Source organism: Microcebus murinus, chromosome 19 (genome assembly GCF_040939455.1).
Source record: "Microcebus murinus isolate Inina chromosome 19, M.murinus_Inina_mat1.0, whole genome shotgun sequence".
NCBI classification, from domain to species: domain Eukaryota; kingdom Metazoa; phylum Chordata; class Mammalia; order Primates; family Cheirogaleidae; genus Microcebus; species Microcebus murinus.
This window is the reverse complement of record NC_134122.1, coordinates 14,644,917-14,663,897: the sequence shown is the minus strand read 5'-3', so window position 1 is coordinate 14,663,897 and position 18,981 is coordinate 14,644,917. Positions and strand designations below refer to the sequence as shown.

Here is an 18,981-nt window from a genome sequence, read left to right as displayed (position 1 = left end):
TGTAGGGTTATGGATGGAAAAAATAGATGATTCTGGCAAGAAATTAAAACACCAAGTCTGCACCACATGCAAGGGGCCTAGTATTTACACTACTATTCTGGTGCTGGAATCCCAAGTTGAAAAATAAAAAACCAGTGAAATCTCTAGGACCTTATCAAGAGCAAATGCAAAACTTCTAAGTAGGGGTCCTTCTGAATCCTGTGGTTCGCAATACTCCCACAGATAAAACAACCCCCATGAAGATGAGCTCTCAACAAAAATTAAAAGCCCATGAATAATTGAATCACCATGAGGGGAATCAGTAGGTGCAACACAGAGAATGTCCTCCCAAGAACCAGAACTAATAGAACTATTTAAAAGAGACAATAAACTAAGTATATTTAATTTACTAAAGAGATAAGAGAAGGAATAAAAGCCAAAATGAAATAGCAGGATGCTTTGAAAAAAGAATAGGTGGACTTACAAAAAATTAGCCTTCTAAAAAAATTGTTGTCACTGACATAAAAAGTCAATGGATTAAATACAGAGATACAGCTAAAGGGAGGATTCATAAATTGGAGGGCAGACCTGAGAAAATTACCCAGAATGTAGCACAAAGAGAAAAAGAGATGGGAAATACAAAAGAGAGATTATGAAACATCGAGACTAGAATGAGAAGGTCCAACTTAAAACTTGTAGTCATTCTAGAAGGAGGTAAAGAATGAGAAGTGGAGGTATTTAAAAAGTATGAACAGTTTCAAGAATTGAAAAATATGAGCCCTCAGCTTGAAGTGACTTCAAACAAATTCCCCATTTTCCATTCGCCAAATACTTATTGAATGCCAGGCAGTGTGCTAGGCTTGGCAGGTAAGATGGTGAGGAGAGCTGACTAGGAGAAGGGCTAAAAGCTGTGGTTGAAAGCTGAGAACTGAAAGCCCATATGCCCACAGGAAAGTGGGAACAGTTGCGATATAAAATGCACATCAACTCTCCACACCCCCTGAACAAGGCCTGGAACCACACCTGGCCACGGGTTGGGGTGCGACTGGGGCTGCAGAAGGTCAGGGCCCTCCTCACCTCACCTCTTTCTCTCTGTCCCTTTCTCCCTCTGTGCTCCTGTCTCGCTACAGGCTCCCGGGCAGAGAAGAAAGCAGAGCCCCCACCTAGCAAGCCCACGGTGGCCAAGACAGGGCTGGCACTCATCAAAGATTGCTGTGGAGCCACCCAGTGCAACATCATGTAGTCCCCACGTAGGGTGCTCCCAGGGCCACGGGGACCCCCCTCCCACCCTCTTGTCTTCACAGCCCCCATTTCACTGGGGCCCAAGAGCTCTCTGAGGCAGAAGGGGTCGAAGGTAAGCCCATGACTGCCGCCAGGGCCCACGGCGCGGCAGGCGGGCCAGGCCACCCTGTACAGAGTGTAGCAATAGGGAGTCCCTCACTGTCGCATGGCCCTCCCCAGAGCATGCCAAACCCAGGAGTCTGTCTCCCTGTTCTCCAACCACCAGGAAAGATCCTCCCCGAAAAAAGTATATCTCCACTTCTATCTAGCTGTATCTAACCCACCGTGCGAATGAACTGGGAGAGGGGCATGCTCCCCAGGTGTGTGTAGTTGTGACTTTTCAACAATCTAGCACTATGTTGGACATCTCCCCCATCCACCCTCCTAGCTCTGCTGTCAGGCCCGCCCACACGGGCACAGGCCCCACCCCCTGTCTGTCCTCTCCCAGTGGCCGTGCCCTGGAGGGCTCCACCCAGCCCACGCGTCTCTCGGGCACTGCCGTCCGCATGGCGTTCTTGGAGACACAGAGGGCCCATCTGTAAAGATGGAACTTGTGTCTGGTGTCGTGGTCACATCTCCTGCTTCTTCCCGTCCTGTGTCTGGGCACAGTTCACATCAGGGGGGCGTCCACTGAGCTCTCAGCTCGCCACGTCCACCCCGGGTGGACACGTGGAGTGGAGTGGGGCTGGGGGGTCTGGGCTGGAGCAGGTCCGGTGCGCAGAAAAGGTGACAGATAGCTGGAGGCTCCAACACTGAGGCCAGGGTGGGCGAGAAGGGGACCCAGAGCAGATGCTGACCCAGGCACTGCACCCCCGTCCCCCACCCCTGGGCTGCTGCAGAGATGCCAGCGGACGCCACCTCACCAGCCCAACACACAGACCTCCATCAAGAACGGCGCCGGGCGGGGGAGGCAGCCTGACCCAACCGTGCCCCAGCACTTGGTGGCGTGTCTTAAGCAGCCGCCAAACAGTTCCACCCGTGTAACTTGATGTACATTTGCTACAGCCAGCCCGGCACAGCCCGTGTGACCTCTCTGTCCGTGTGTGTGTGTGTCGTGACCGGCCTGCGTAGTTAGCGTAACTCAAGATTTGCTGATGTGCAGTCCCCCATCCGAGAAAATAAAAATGGAAACCACGTACACAGCATTTAAAAAGTTTTTACTTTTTTCTTGATTATGGAAGTAATCCATGTACATAGTGAATCATTTTAAAAAGTATAGAAAAGTAAAAAGTTTTTTTTTTTTTAAAAAAAAAAACACCATTATTCTTCCAACTCAAGACCACGTTGACATCTTGGCATGTTTCCTTTCAGTCTTTTTTGTGTGTGTGCATTTCTTTTTTCATGATTGACATCATATTGTATCATTTTATAACCAGGTTTTTTCCCACTTATTATATCACCACCGTTCTCCCACGTCATTAAGAGCTCTTTGTAGACATTAAACATTCTTCATAAATCTTACCAGTGGCTGCTTAGTAATCCATCTCGTGGATATACTGTAATTTATCTAACCATTTCCTCACTGTTGGACATTTAGACTGTTTCTGGTTTTTCCGTGTTGTAAATAATGTCACGATAAACATCTCAAAGGATGAAGCGTTGTCTGACTTTCTGATTTCCCCTTAAGATAAACTCCTAGAAGTAAAATTTGGGGGCCATGAATGAGCAGCATTTTCAAAATATTTGTAAATCAGAAGTTAATCTGAATGTGTCTCAAGTCACGGCAGTTTTGGGGTTGACACAGAGTGTCTCCGACGGTGGCCCCGTGGTCTTGGGTTTAACGGCCCTTCCTGCGGGCAGCACGACCTCGGTCCTCCCACTGTCTCGGACGTGGTCCCGTGCAGTCGGGCTGGGGTCTGCATGCCACTTCCTGCCCTTCCAGCGAGGGAGAGGGTCCACCACACGGGCCCTGGGGACACTGTGACCTTCACTACCCTAGACCAAGCACGAAGCCAGATGGTGCCAGTTGTCCCAGGGCTGCCATAACAAATGACCTTATAGCAGGTGGCTTAACACAACAGAAATTTGTCCTTTCAAAGTTCTAGAGCCAGAGGTCTAAAGTCAAGGTGTCTGCAGGGCCCTCTTCCCTCTGAAGGCTGTATGGGAGAGTCCTTCCTTGCCTCTTCCCACTCCGCATGGCTCCTGGTGTCCCTTGGCCTTTCTTGGCCGCATGGCTCCAGTCTGTCCCTCTGTCCTCACCTGGCCTTTACTCTGGGTGTGTGCCTCTGTGCGTCCTCTCCTCATCTTACAAGGACACCAGTCATTGGGTTTAGGGTTCCCACCCGGATCCAAGACGATCTCATCTCCCTCCTTGCCTTCATTACTTCCGCCAAGACCCTATTTCCAAATAAAGTCACAGGTTCCAGGTAGACATGAATGCTAGCAGGGGACACTGTTCAACCCACGGCAGACCTTTCCCACTCTAATTTGCAGTAAAATCTCAGGCTGCAAAGAGCTCCTCCTCCCCCTCCCCCGCAGAAAACAGGGGTCCAGGAGGCCTGGCTCAGACCAGTCACAGCCGGTCACTCACTGATCCAACAAAGCAGAGGAGATTGAACCCTCATAAATATCCCGCCTCCAGTACTTATGCTAAGCTCTGGGGTAAACCTACCTTATGTTGCCGCTATTCTTATTGATTTTTTAAAAAAACAAACAAAAACTTCATTTGAGGCCGTCTCAGGAGAACAGAAGAAAGTAATAATTCAGCATGTTCCCGGATCGCCAGGGCCCGCTGGCAAAGCTGGGAAACCTTGCAGACCATGGGTTGGGCACACCCAGGCGTGCTTCTTTTGGGAGCCATGGGGGAGGATGACAAAAGGAATAACAGTCCTGGCACGGAGGCTTAACGCCTGTAATCCCAGCACGTTGGGAGGTGGGAGGATTGATTGCCTAAGGCCCGGAGTTCGAGGCTGCAGTGAGCTATGGTTGGGCCAGTCTAGCCTGGGCGACAGAGCAAGACTCTGTCTCTGAAAAAAACAAAAACCCAATCTCCCACCCCCAACTCACAAACCCTGAAAAAAAGAATGACATCTACTGCAACTTATCCATGCACGCTGGGCAATGCACCCACGCTGGCTGGTTTGCTCCTCAGCTCAGCTCTCCGAGGTAGAGCCTGTTGTTCTTTCGCTTTGTAGAAGAGGACGCGGCAATAATCCCTTAACCGGGCCCGCGGCTGGTAGCAGTAGAGTCAGTATTCAGCCCCTGCCTCTGCTGGAGCCTCCATCGTCCTTTCTCTTCCCATTGCCATTGAAAAACGTCTCTCTCATTTAACACACGCACGCACACTCCTCCACCCTATCTTTCCTAGCAGCCGCCACCTTTCTCTGCATCTTTCCAGCCTGATTTCTTTAGAATTGGCCATAGTCTTACCGTCGCCATTTTCCTAAACCTCTAGATCCCTCCTGAATGTATTTTGATTTGGTTTTTGTCACTGTCTTGCAACTGGCTCCTCTCACCAGGGATGCAGCCAGTCCGGGCATGTCAGCTGCACGCTATCCCAGCTCTCTGCAGCGTGTGGTGTAGACGTGTACTTGGCTGGACTGGGGATGCATTTCTGCGACTGCTCCCCCGAGGCTTTCTGTTTGAATCCAGAGTAGGCACATCACAGGTACACTGGGGATCCAGAAAGCACTGCCCCCGGGCCAAAGTCCACCGGCCATCTGTTTTGTAAATAAAGTTTTATTGGCACACAGCTATGCCCATTCGTTCACGCATTGTCTATGGCTGAGTTTGCGCTACCCTACAGTAGAGTTGAGTCGCTGTGACAGAGAATATACAGCCTGCAAATCCTAAACTAAAAGTAAAATCTCTGGACCTTGAAGAAAAAGTTGGCCGGCCCCTGACCTACACGGCACTCAGCTTCTCCCACGTGTTTCTCATCTCAGGTTGCCCGAGGTTGTCCTAGGACTTGCACTTGATGTCTCTGTTCCTCTAGGCACCCATGCAATGGTCAAGCCCTTAGCTTCTACCTCCCAAGTCTCCAGAGTCTTCCGCTCGGTCAGCAGTCCCTCCTTGACTGGCCTCCTTGGCACTGGTCTTTCTCCCTTAGATTCATTCTCCACGCAGCAACCAGGGTGAGTTTGTGAGTAACGCAAACCTCATTGTCATTCTCCTCTTTAAAACCATCCCGTGGCTTTGGGATGAAAGCCACGCTCTGTCTCCTCCCTTAGCCTCGTCACGCTCCTTCCCCAGGGCCCGCTTCATGCTGGGACCACAGAGCTTCCTTGGGGTCCTGGGTTCTCCTTGGTCTCGATGGGCTTCGCCATCACTCCCTCCGCTTGGTCCTCCCGGCCGCCTTGCCAGCAACTCCTCCTGCTGCCCTCTGCCTCGTCTGCCTGTGCGCCACTCTGAAGCCCAAATGCTCTTCCTAAATCACATGTCTAACCAGGTATACGTTTTAACTGCTTCCCAGTTTAAAGTCTCCTGTGCCAGGCGCGGTGGCTCACGTCTGTCATCCCAGCACTCTGGGAGGCTGCGGTGGGAAGATCACTTGAGGCCAGGAGCTCAAGACCATCCTGAGGAACAGAGAGACTCTAGCTCTACAAAAAAAAAAAAAAAAATGAAAAAAGAAAACGCTGGGCATGGCAGCGTGCACCTGTAGTCCCAGCTACTTGGGAGGCTGAGGCGGGAGGATCACTTGAGCCCAGGAGTTCAAAGCTGAAGTGAGCTATCGGGCCACTGCACTCCAGCCAGAGCAACAGAGTGAGACCCTGTCTCTTAAAAAAAAGTTCTCCTGTGCCTTCCCACTGTCCTCATGGTTAAGTCTCAGGTCCTGGGCCTGGTTTCTAAAGCCCTGTTGAATTTTCCCACCTCCCTTCTCACTGCTCTTCCAGCGTCAACCTATGATGACCTTAAGGACTGTATAAGAGGTGCCCGAGGACCTTGCAATAGGATGTGGCTGGCACGGGCAGTTGCAGCAAAGTGCTGGCAAGGGAAGCCAGATGCACCCAGCAGAGACACAATCCACCCCATGTGTCAGATGGGGAAACTGAGGCTCCGACAGGTGAAGGGATTAGCTCAAAGTCACATGGCATGTAAATGGTCGAGACAGAGGCCTGGGGCTGCCAGCCAGGCCTGGGTGTTTATTTCGCATGTGTAATTCCAGCAGCATCGCTGCCCTTGTTCCTCGCGGAGCTGTGCTGGGGTAGAGGGGACTCTGGGCCGCGCGGGCAGCAGCAGAGCCTCCTGTAAACCTGAGCTCCGCGGTGGCCAGCCGGCCTGAGCTGTGGGTTGGGAAGCAGCGATGCCAACGTGCCCGAGGCCACCAGCGGGGTAGTGGGGCAGTGTGACAGGCCACATGGGCTGGGGCTTGAAGAACAAACATCTGGTCACATTTCCACTCAGTCACGTGCTGGCTAATTCCACTAGTTAAACAGCTGCTTGGCAGGCACCAGGGAACACAGAGATGCCGGAACTTGGGTAGTAGCGAGGGGGGTGGAGGGCTCAGAGGAGGGGTGAGGGGAGGCCACCCAGCAGTGTTAAATCTGCTGACCAGCAGGATTAGCAAAAGGGAACGAAATCTAGAAAGTGACTAAGGGCTCCGGCTTGGAGCCAGGGTTTAAAATCCCGACTGGAGCCTGCCTGCATCCTGGGCCACTTTCTTTCCCCTCTTGGCACGGCGGCGTCCAGCCCTGTGCGACAGAGCACAGCGGGAGGACAGGGTGAGACAGTATGGGGAAGAGCTGAGGACAAGCGCATAGTCAGTAGATGGTGATTGATTACGCTGTCTTCCCAGCGCTTCTCAAGGGCCTGGGGCTGGGGGCTGGGGAGGAAGGGACCGTCAGACGGGGACGGCCCTGTGGAGCTGACGGTGGGCAGATCCCTGAACATACTCTGCAGGGGGACAAAAGTTGGTGTCACCCAAATGTTAGCCAAAGGCCCGGCCAACATGTATCCACAAGTCACACTTGTCCCTATCTACCTGGCCCTGTCCAGCCTTCCTCCTCCCTACAGATGCTGCGGGAGGCCCTGGGGACCTTCTAGAACATTTATGGAGAAGCAGGGGTTCACATCACAGCCATCAAACACATGAGGATTGAACACTGGATTTCTGGCTTCCACTGGCTCTCTGCCACCGCCCCACCCGCCTCCATCCCTTCAGCTCCCTCCCCTTCGTGGGAGCCGACCTGCCCCGTGCCTGGCCTCCCTCCCACCCTGGCTCTGCAGGGACAGGGGGAAGATTTATTTCTCTGCTGATTAGAGATTCGTGGCTCGGAGCTCTTCCTCCCACGGGAGAGCAGCTGCATCAGGTGTGGGCTGCGCCGAACCACTGCTGTTTCCCCCTGTCCCCAGGGAGAGTGGTGAGCTCAGAGGACGCTGGAGTGTAGACAGGGTCCTCCGGCACCATCTCCTTGTGTGGTCCATGGCAACAGTACCCGCTTCCTTCCTCCCTGGGCCTCCCACACGAACCAGCCAGTGGTTCCAACCAAAAGCCCAGCATAGAGTCTGCCAGGCCTGGCTTGGGTCATATGCCAGACCCGGACCCCTTGCCGGGCCAGAGGGGTGCAGCTCCCTGCTTAGCCATGCGGGGAGCCTCAGGCCACTCCGGAGCCTCTTGTGCCAGAATTGGAGAGAATGACTCTGGGTGGTTAAAAACAAGTGTCCGCTGCCTTTTAGAGACTACAAAACAGGGTTTCAGAGACGAGCAGGGACTTGCCCAAGGTCACACAGTGAGCTCACCCAAGCCAGGACAGAACTCAGACACGCCCCCCCTTCCCCACTAGCCTGGCCCAATGCTCTGTGCCCCCTTCTCTCTCTGACACCCAGCCCTGTCCCCATGGGCAGCCCCTGCCCAAAAATAATGGGGCTGGGGCTGACCGCCAGTCTCCTGTGGGTCCCTCGTGTGCTTCTGACTTGGTTCACCCAGGAGTTCAGGTTCCAACAGGCTTTACCCATGTGAGCCACAGTCTAGCCGCAACTGTCAAAACTGTCAAAACAATTTTGAGATGATTATTATTTATTAACAGTTATTAAATTCCATTGATACAATTACTTAGTATTCAGAGTCGATCAATTGTCCCAATTATTTTCCATTAGGACAATTCCACCCTCCTCCATCCAGGATCTAGTCCTGGAGCAAGTGCGGCTTTGAGCCACGATGGCTCTGTAGCCAATATGCAGCCTGCCCTAATCTGCAGACCAAATGAAGTGTATTGGAATGTGCCACCCCAAAATGTGCCTCTTTGGAATATGACTACTTGAGCTGGAGGCCACTGAGAAACAGCAGGTGCAGGAAGGACTCTCTGACCTCCCGCTCTGCCCCGAAGCAGGTCATCAGACCCTCACACGAGAGGTGCCCTCCCCATACCCAGGGAAACGACATCCTTCTTTCTGGAGACGGGGTTGGGGCGCCAGGGGTGAGGGACACACGGAGAGGGATCCGCACACACAGGCCTTGCTGTTTCCCCAGTTTACTTCCCTTATCTCATTCCTACTTTTGTCCTAGCATGTTTTTCCACACCTTTCTACCCTTTATCAAACCTAGCATAAAAAACGTTCAGGCTTAACTGTTTTCTTCTTTAGGTCTCCATCTCATGAATGCTCCGGTAAAGCTTGTATTAAACACATCTGTGTGCTTTTCTGTTAGTCTGTCAGTTTAAGGCTCAGCTGGGGACACTAAAGGGGTCCAAAAGTCCTCCCCCTCCACCCCGAATGTAGGTCATGGGTGGGCGGAGCCGGCAGGGGCTTCTGAGTCATGCTTCATCCTTTGCCCACGGGAAGCAGCTAGAAACCAGGAAAGATAAATGCCAAAGCACGCTTCTCCTGGTACAAGGAACAAGGGGCTAACCGCAGCCTCTGGAGTCCGCTCTCACTCACACAGCCACAGTCTAAGCTGCCGCCCCCAAACCGCCTTCCTGGATGGGAAGTGCACAAAGATGAACGCAGAGCCCCGTTTCCAGCCGTGGTCTAGACCTAACAAAGCCTCCTTACCCCACCCTAAGGGGGCATGGTGGCAGCTCAACGTTCTCTGCAAAAGTTTGCTATCATGAAAGATGTTAGGAAAGGATTGCCAAAGGTCTTTAAGAACTTTTAGCATTATTAAACTTTTTTAAAAAATCGTGCTTCATCAAGAAACAATTTACTCAGGTCTCTTCTAGCTCCTTGCAAATTCTTGTTGGGAGCGGAGGCGGCAGGTTATGATGGTCTCAGGGAAAGGGAGGGCTTCACTACTGAATCTGTGTAAGAAGCGTTTTCCAAACTGGCTTATTCAAAAACCATGCTTAGCGGTGAGCACAAACAAGGCAGCAGGCAAAGTGGATTTCTTTCCCAAGGAGAGGGATTCTAGGGTGTTTTTTTTTTGAGACAGAGTCTGGCTTTGTTGCCTAGGCTAGAGTGAGTGCTGTGGCGTCAGCCTCGCTCACAGCAACCTCAAACTCCTGGGCTCAAGCGATCCTGCTGCCTCAGCCTCCCGAGTAGCTGGGACTACAGGCATGTGCCACCATGCCCGGCTAGTTTTTTCTATATGTATTAGTTGGCCAATTAATTTCTTTCTATTTATAGTAGAGACGGGGTCTCGCTCTTGCTCAGACTGGTTTCGAACTCCTGACCTTGAGCAATCTGCCCGCCTTGGCCTCTAAGAGTGCTAGGATTACAGGCGTGAGCCACCTCGCCCGGCCGGGATTCTAGGTTTTTAACTGGAGGGTTTTTTGTGGCTACTGCCTTCGTCCACACGATTATAAGGCAGAACTAAGGCTGGATACTTGGAGGATCCTAATCGTCCAGGCACCTGCTTGGGCTGCATGCCACGTGAAAAGGCCTCTAGGATGTCAGATCAATTTGCTCTCTACCTCACAGTCCTAATTTCAGAAAGAGTGAGAAGTTGGGGGGATGTGAAATGAAAGACGACAGAACCGGCCTGGTTTGTAATCCCTCCCCACAGACAGACGAAAGCACTCACGTGGAAAACTCAAATTAGATGCTTGCTTGTAAAGTTTATTGACAACTGTTTGGTCCCAACACACAAAACAGCACTCGAACCATAACAAAAGTGTTCAAACAAAGTAGACAGTTAAGAAAAACATGTCTTCCCCCAAACCCAATCCAAAACAAACAGTGCAAGATGGGAAAGGGGGTTTTGGTGATAACATTTATCTTTTTTTTTTTTTTTTAAACAGATAATAAATCTAATCCAGTACATCTTTCCACCCAGAAATAAAGAATTCCATTGTCTTAATGCTCATACATCATTTTATCACATCATTTAATTAAGCCTCTGGATAAAAAAATAGAGAGCAATTGGACTGGCCACTGTGGAGTACATTATGAACACAACGTGCTTCCGACGTATTCGCTCACATTTTCAAACAGCGATTGAGAGAGTCACACACACGTCCCAGACTAAGTGGCAACTCCAGTGAATGGTACTAAGACACACTCACAGCGCAGGACTTGTTTCTTCTGTTGCCCAAAGAACCTGTTCTTTGAGACTGTTCCAGGTGACTTGTAATGAGACCTGTTATGTTTTTAAAGTCCGCAATTCTATACATGCTAGCAAAACTGAAGTCCATGCGTGCAAACTCAGCCTTATGAAATCTTAGAATAAGGCCACTGATGTTCTCAACACCAACGTTATCACATTGTTTAAAAGTTTCTTAAAAAAAATTGCACATTTGCATTTTACTTCCTATAATACTATGTCTGTAGAGGAAATGCCTTCAGAAGGATTCGCAGAGTGCCGTAATACTTAGAAGGTTTTTCCAGTGTTGTTACGTCTTGATTGGGGCCATGTGTTGGGAACTGAGAATCACTGGCTTCATTTAAAAGATTTGGGGAACAAAAATCTAACTTGTAAAAACCTCTCTATAGCCCTTATTTTGTGGCATTTTATCAAAATGCTGGCTATGAAATCAGAGCCCATTTTTCTGGCTTTCTAGAAGTTACAAAATATAAACATTTCCCCCAAAGAAACCCTCTAACTAGTGGAAGGCCTTGCACCAACCAGGTTCTTTCTGCTCTACGAATGAATCCGCCTTTTTTGCCCAACAAATACAATCCATTGTAAATGTCAGGCTTCTCCAGGGGGGTGAGAGGCCACCCCTCAGCGGACACCTCAGGCTCCTAGAGAGGAAGGCCATTCCATGTCAGACACCCCAAAAAACCCAAACATGCTTCCAACGGCGAGAAATAACAAGAGTAAAAACAGACACTATTAAAAGATGCTGAGCTAACATACACACATATACTCACACATAAAGCTTCCCAGCTACCAGCTTTAAAATTACAAAAACAAGGTTAAGTTGATCAACCTTGGCCTTCATATGTATAGATAGAATTCCTGTCTCTTTCTAGTGGAAATAGTATTGATACCGCTCCTGTTAAAGCACCTCACCACTCAGCTCTGATTTGTAATTTATGCATTTGATGCATATTTTAGAAAATCAGACTCTCTGCCCAACATTGCCTCTCGACACACAATAATGTGTGTTGTATTTCAAATGCTGACTTCATGACACCAAGACCATCTCCTTTTCCTTAACCTGCTCCATATCAAACTGGAACGTAACATAGAAGGGAAGCTTAAAACATTCTCAACTTTCTAGAAAGCTCCTAAATGGAACCCCAAAGTAGAAACATTTTTAAAATTTTGTGATGAAGCCACATTTGTCAACTACAGACATAGTTAAATAAAAAACAAGGCACATTTACAAGTCACATGGAAGCCAAAAACCTTCATATTCCAACCTAAAAATCCACTCTCAACTCCTCGCCCACCTCTCTCCTTCGGTGTGTGAACATATAGGCTCACGGGACAGGCTTTGTTTCAAAGACACATCATGCATTGATTAATACTGTCGGAAACATCAGTAAGCAAAGGCTGAGAGACTATATTATGCTACATGAAGGATTACACCACTGAGGTGGTTAGATGGAAGTAAACCCACTTTCTGCTAGCCGAGTTCTTACTGCTTTCTTCTCATGGAACACCATTATACTTCATAATACTTAAGAAAAATTTGGTAAAATATATTAAGGATTCTTTAACAAATGCCAGAAGTTCTTTCAAATAACTGGAAAAAAAAAGGGGAAGAAAAAGGAAAAAAAGCCACATCAGCTCAAAGCTGTGTTCAATGTAAAAGAAACAAAAACATTACGGAATACATCAAAAGATGCAGTAAGTGGCCTCTGGGGAGGGTTTCATTAAAACAGAAAAGGATGTGTTTTTTTGAACCCACTTTTGTGTGCAGAATCACAGTTTTTTCCCATCCTAATTCTATTGTTTGAAATGGGGTTAAAGCTTGGTTATAGGTGCAAAGGAGAAGTTGGCAGCCAATTTTACTCTATTTTTGGGTTGCTTTTTGGCCGGGCTTTCCAGCGGGTCCTTGCTGAGCAGGGACTCTGGGGGCTCTGAGGAGGGGCAAGGAGGCACAGGGATAGCCGCTGAGACGCTACATGAGCTGGAGTCAGAGGTCAGTGTTTCATTCTTTACTGGTATCGGAATTTCAATTTTTTCTTCTTGGTTTAAAAGCATAATTTCTGTAAACACAGAAAAGCAAACAGATTCAGTTCCAGGACATGTAAGAAGTATTGGTTTTCAGTTTCTTACTCATATTTTCTCAAAAAATATTTAAAAGATAAGCCCCCAAATGTCACGCCTATTAGCTGTGTGGCCAGTGTGATGTGTCACATAAATCAAATATTTATAAACTATATCTCACCACCTCTACCCTGGATTATAAAGTTGTAAAGATCTATCTGGGGCTGTAAATCAACATGCAATGGGGTTTAAAAAAATTTTTTTTCCACTTTGGATTCTCTCTGCCCATTCATTCTGTCAGGTACTTAAGGCCCCCAGGAGGGGCCTTGGTGTCAGAGAGCCCCGGCCCAGTCCACTCCTCCTGGATCTAGGATAAGGGGAGAATCGCACAGAATCAAAATTGCCCTAAAAAACCCCAGGGATTCAGACAAAGCCAGCTTTCCTGCAGCTTTCCTGTTTTATACCCTATTTCTTCAGATGGGCCACAAGTAACTCATCTGCTGTATATACAGAGTCATGTTGCTTGAAAAAGATGTCATTAGACCTTAGATTCCCACTGCATGTGGCAAGGGGCTCTTGGCTCCCTTCTTAGGCTGACAGTCACTGAGGCTGACAGAACTGCCCACACTATGCACGTTATTTTTCTCTTTCTTGTTACATGCATATGGTTGAACTCATGTATACTAAATGAACAAAAGCCACAATCCCATGGAAGAGCTAAAATCAATCTGCCACCAACTCTAGCTGGCATTCCAAAGGAACACTCCAGAACATTTGCTTGCACAGGATAGTTCTTGTACCAGAAGGCAGTTGTACTTCCCCCACCTTCTATTTTCCAGGTAAACGGCCTCAGTTCCCTCCCTGGGAATGGTGCCCAGTGCTGCCTGAGATGACTAAGGACAGTGAAAGCCACCAGTGGCTATTTCTGGTGATCTCCTGCAACACACTAACCAGCAGGGGGAGGAGCCAGGTCACAATGGATGACGAGGACAGGGAAGGATGTCTACAGGGCAGGTGGCCCATCCTCTCAGGAAGCCAGGCGACCCCACAGAAAGACAAGAGACCCTGGGTTCAAATCTGAGCTCTTCCACTTCCCAGCCCAGGAGCCTGGCGCCAGCTGCATCTCTAGCTAAGACACAAGCTAAGCCTTAGTCACCTCACTTGTGGAGCGGGAGAGGAGCAGGGGCCCAACGCAGAGCTGTGATGTCAGCCCCAAGCACAGGGTTGGCAAGGTCAGCACTAAGTTGGGACGCACGTGGTCGGCTGGGCCTCTCTGTTCTCAGCTCACTGGGCTCCAGCCGCAGATGCCTCCCTCCACTCGTCCTTTCATAAAGCCCCAGGACCCGCTGGCCCCAACCAGAGGTGATGTGTGCCTCAGAGTAGCTTAACCTTTGGCAAGGCTGGCAGGCCCTTCACACCCTCTGCAAGCCCTTCCACAGCCTGGCAGCACCCCTAGGACCCCATGCTACCTCACCTGGTGCTCCCCAGGCAACCGCAGCTGCAAATGCAATTTTGCAGGAAGCCCGGCAGGAAAGGTCCTGAATAATCAGCACAGGTATTTTTACACCTGAAAAGGTATAGGTTCTCCCCGCCTCCATCAAACGTTTAACATATTGGCACCGTGGCTTCATTTTTTAAACCCACAAAGAACCCCCCCACAAGAACGCAGTGTCACCTACCAGAACTTTCTTGAGGGTGTTCCTCAAACTGAATGAGATCGGCAGATTGGAGGATGACAGGGTCTGGTCTCAGCTGAGGGGACGGCAAGCATGAGGGGACAGGCGCACACAAGAGGTCGACGGGGGAGTCACTGGTCAGGCGGAGAAGCTCCTGCTCCGTCTGACTGGGCCCTGGACAGAGAAGGCAGCCATGACTCTACACGACCTCTGCAGCGTCTGCCACGAGGGCAAACACCGAGTCTGGGCCTGAGGTTATCTTTCTACACCCTAAAGATTAAAAATGCTAGGAAGTACTCAAGGTTAAAAAAAAAAAGCCATTAACAGAAAGATTCTTGGTAAATGAAATGCCACAAGCCAGTATCTCCTGAAGATTTGTGATCCTAGGAACATCAGTCCCAGAAAAGCCCCCAGGGTTCTGCAGTCGGCTTCCAAAGAGAGGAAGCAGCCCAGAGAAGGGGTATAAAGTAGTTATCAACAAGCAGAAGCTCAGAGTTAGAAAGCTTGGGTCCCGGTTCCATCACCTCCTGGGTGAGCGGCTGTGGGTAAGCTATTCAGCTCCCGGAAGTCTGGCCGCTCAGCTGTGGAATGGAGGTCCCCACTGCTGAAGGCTGTGGGAGCGGTGTAAGGAGAAGATCTACAGCAAGGTGCTTTACACATTGTAAAATGCTTCACTGAGTTATCCTATAAACACAGGGTACGGTGACACTTCTATCTCGCAGAGTGGTACGATGATAAAATTCCCACACATAGCAATGGATTCAAAAGTCCTTCAGTAAAGTTAAAACTGCTGTAAAATTCAAGAGAGTTGATCTCTGTCTACTACAGAGATGGCCTGATATAAAATCTGTGTGACTCAAATCTAACTGTGAGCAATATTAATGCATTATCATCAAGTCTTCCCTAGGGAGGTCCTGTGACAAAGACGCTTTGACCAGATTTAGCCAGGCTCCTCTAAGCCTTCCTCTAGAGTAGGCCCTGACCTTGGCCACCCATGTCTGTCCTGTGCTGCTGAGTCTAGCCTTAGCAAGAATCTTGAGTCAGTTTAGTGAGAATCCCCCACCTTGATATCTGATCACTGTTAATCTGCTGGAATTCCTCACCCCACCCTTACTATGTAAGCCCGTGGCCTGTTTTTAGCTGAGTCCTGTTAGGCCAGGTCTGCACAAACGCCCCCACCCTGGATGGTTCCTTAGTCATTCTCCATCAGCTGACCCCTCACTCTGCCCCTTGGATGTGAATCTCCACTCGTCCCTGTGCTGGGAGGCGAGTGCTCTCTTCCACAGCAAGAGACTTGAATTACCATTTTAACAAGTGTCAGAATAATTTTTTTCTCTAGCATCTGAATTGGGATATCATCATCATTAGGGGGTTGTCAATATCCTTCAAGGACCTCAGCCAGTCAACCATGCAATGCTATCAAAATGCAGCCAGCTGTTCCTAACTAAATCCCAACACTGCTTAGAAACACGTATGATGTTTAGCTTTAGGGAGTGAAACGCCCTGCTGTAGTCCTCTCCTCCACGCGTCCCAGCTCGACCCATTTCTGCCAGGATTGCACATGCTTTGGCTTGTTTGCTTTTCCTCTCTTACCATTGCTACCTGCTCCGAGCTGGAGTTCCGAGGTTGTGGGTTCAGGCACCTCCAGGATGCGCTCACTATCTGAGGGCCAGTTCTCGTGACTGGCAGGGGAAAGACCGAGTGAACTCAGACGACCTAGGAAACAAAGAGCAGCCGTCAGAGAGAAAAGTCAGCAGGAAAACCATGACTTTTTAAGCGGGGAGGGGATGGGTGCTTACTTACTTTTCATGTCATTTTTTAACACTACAATTCTCTTATGACCATGTCCTTTTATCCAGACCACCTGCACACAAGACATACTACTGGTTAACAGTGGAAAAGGTGGGGACACAAGCCCTAACTTTCAGGAAGAGCATGACCTCCTGTGCCCACCTTAAACAGACTAGAATTTAGCAACTGAGTTAATGCCAACAACAATGTCCCTACGTTCTGCAGCTTTTAAAGCAACAGAAGCTGACAGAAACATGCCCCTTATAAAAAGTTGAGTAGTCAAAGAATCATGAGACACAGTTTCAGAAATATTCTTTGTGACTCTCAAAAAGACTGTTTTCCAGACACACTGTTTTCCAGTCTTGGTACATAAATTAAGATAGTTCTCATATGACAGTGCTTGCCTTTTTTTCCAGAAACTAAACATAACCTAAAAGAATTAAGAGCCGTCTCCCAGACCCTTTACACTAAGCTCACGACTGTAATCCTAGAACGCAGTCCTCTGCCCAGCAGTGCCACTCTCCCCTCTGCAGCCAAGTCTGAGGTGGTCCTGGGCTCCCAGGGCCCCCCGATGCACTCTGTCGCCAAGTCCCTGATGTTAGCTTCCAAGCATTCCTCACCTGTGCCCCCTTACTACTTTCTCTATTCTACTACTCTCCCTTGGGTGCAAAACCTCCATCTCACATTGAGCCAGACCTCTGCAATGGCCAGGATCTGAGCCAAGCCTCCCCTCCACTCCACCTCTCTCAGCTCCACCATTGACAGCAGCCGCAGCAGTGCTTTCCAAATGCAAACCTGGGGCTCAGGCTCTCACTGCAGAGCTTCGCTCCCTCCCTAGAGGACCACAGCCCTTCCGACTTCTCTGCTAGGCTCTAGCATGGTTAATGCTCCTGACACCCCACGCTACTTCTTGCTGCTCTGTCCAGATTGTTCTTTTTCCTGCTCATCATGTGCTCACCCTGTGCACATCTTGGCCAACTGTACTCCTGGATCTCCCACACCTGGGAAGTGCGCCTGCTGAGCATGGGGCCTGTCGCTGCGGCTGCACTGACCACACCCTGACTAGTCCCCTGCTCAGGAGGTGTCCTAACTCTCCCATAACCCAACACCTTTATGAAGGTAGCATCTGGGATGTACTCATCTGGCATGTAGGGATTTAATGAAGCTTTATAGAATCAATGAGAAATGCTAAAGTCATTTATTTTATGCCAACAATATGTTTTGAAAGGATCAGGTCAAAACATCTGCCATTTTATTACACTGACAGCATTTTATGTTTCTGTTCAGGAGAGCTGGCCTGTGGCTCTTCAGGCAGGCTACTCTCAAAGAAGCTGAGAGAAACACTCACCTGGGGGATTGCTCCCAGGAGCTCCTCCACGCTATTGTAGCCATATGTCTTGGGTTGCAGTGTTTCTCCAACATACTTGGTATAGGCCATGGAAAATTCATGCAGGAAAATCTGTTGGTAGTGGTAAGTATGAAGTAAAGATCGCACGTTCTTTGCAAACAAATACAGACTTGTGAGCTTCACGCATTCTTCTGACTTATCATTAGTGAACACCTGTCCCAAAGGAAAAAGCAACATTAGCAACTTGATGAGAGACTGGCCCTGCGCCCCTCAGAAATGAGGGCCTCTTGCTGAGGATGAAGAGGCCCAAAGTTGATTTGAAAACAGGCAATAACCTAAGGAAAGAGAAGGAGGGAGTCATTCAAGTATCTCCTCCAAAAGAAGCCTATAGCCTTGAGCAAACTCGTGTGATAGGGAATGGAACTGGGAAACTTGCATCTGAAACAAACGAAGTAAACCCTGGCAGAGTGCGCTGCATACCCAGTGCACACTGCGGACATGAAACCTCATCTCCCAAACTGGTTCTCCAAGAAACACTGATGCTGGACAACATGGTTAGATAACAATGGTGTATCATTCTGCCTTTATATTGCTGGAGTTTGTTTGTTAATATCTAGGATCATTTTAAGGGGCCATTATTAGGTTTTTGGTATTAAAGTTATTTTGGCTTCATAAAAATAAGTGTTAAGATTTCCCTATTTTTTTCATGGCCTAGATATTTTTCTTAAAGTTGGGGTTATCTGTTCTTTAAGGGTTGGCTAAAACCCAATTGTTAACCCATTTGGTCCTGGTGCCTTTTTCCGTGGTAAATTCCAATGATCCCATCACATAAGCCATCTAATTCAGAAAGATGTAACAGCAGCGAAATCCAGCCTGGTGCAGGACCCAGCACGACGGTCCAAGCATCAGGAGACCAGGCGACTCATTCAGGCAGGCTCCTCCCCTGCCCTACACCTCAGTTTGCTCATCTAAGAAATGACCAGATGGTCTTGGAGATCTCTAGGGTCCCTTCCAGCTATCCACACTATAATCTAGACCAAGAGGTAATCCAGAAAACCCCAGTCAACAGTCTTCAACATGCTGGTTCTAAAGAACCATTAACACGCATACCTCAACTAAGTAAGGCAGACTCTTCAGAAGTTCGGTCAAGGTCATAAATCCATATTCACAGGGGTTGAGAGGAGTACTGTGGGTGGTTTCATAATGTCTCTTGAGCTCATCAACAGAAAGATAGGAGGTTCCTTCCCAAGACATCAACAAGACCAGTAACTGGGCAGTGAGAGATCTCAGAGACTTTCGGTTGATTAGCTGAATTTGTTTGCCAGATTCTATATCAGCAACCTGAGGAAAACAAGAATTCGAACCTTTCAAAACTCAAGAGAGACAAGCTAGTTCATACCCAACTCAGCTAAGTTCATTTTGGTTAATGAGAC

The 18,981-nt window shown here is 48.9% G+C and overlaps 2 protein-coding genes across 9 annotated transcripts in view; one reads left to right on the top strand and one right to left on the bottom strand.

Moving 5' to 3' along the window:
• Positions 1–2,405, top strand: part of BMERB1 (bMERB domain containing 1) — a 107,135-nt gene extending 104,730 nt beyond the window's left edge. Inside the window, exon 6 of the mRNA XM_012790218.2 lies at positions 1,110–2,405. Coding sequence (XP_012645672.1) covers positions 1,110–1,222 — 113 coding nt within the window. The 3' untranslated portion in view covers positions 1,223–2,405. The remainder of the gene's footprint in view (positions 1–1,109) is intronic.
• Positions 2,406–10,170: 7,765 nt separating this feature from the next.
• The window catches only part of MARF1 (meiosis regulator and mRNA stability factor 1), a 42,379-nt gene continuing 33,568 nt past the window's right edge, over positions 10,171–18,981 (bottom strand). For 7 of the 8 annotated variants that reach the window (XM_020281369.2, XM_012790219.2, XM_012790222.3 and 4 more), the window contains 6 exons: positions 18,659–18,889; positions 17,549–17,761; positions 16,213–16,273; positions 16,003–16,125; positions 14,413–14,583; positions 10,171–12,732 (listed from right to left, as the gene is read on the bottom strand). In XM_020281369.2, the coding sequence (XP_020136958.2) occupies positions 12,488–12,732; positions 14,413–14,583; positions 16,003–16,125; positions 16,213–16,273; positions 17,549–17,761; positions 18,659–18,889 (1,044 nt within the window). In that variant the 3' untranslated portion in view covers positions 10,171–12,487. The remainder of the gene's footprint in view (positions 12,733–14,412; positions 14,584–16,002; positions 16,126–16,212; positions 16,274–17,548; positions 17,762–18,658; positions 18,890–18,981) is intronic. The other variant, XM_075995153.1, reaches the window with a different exon arrangement.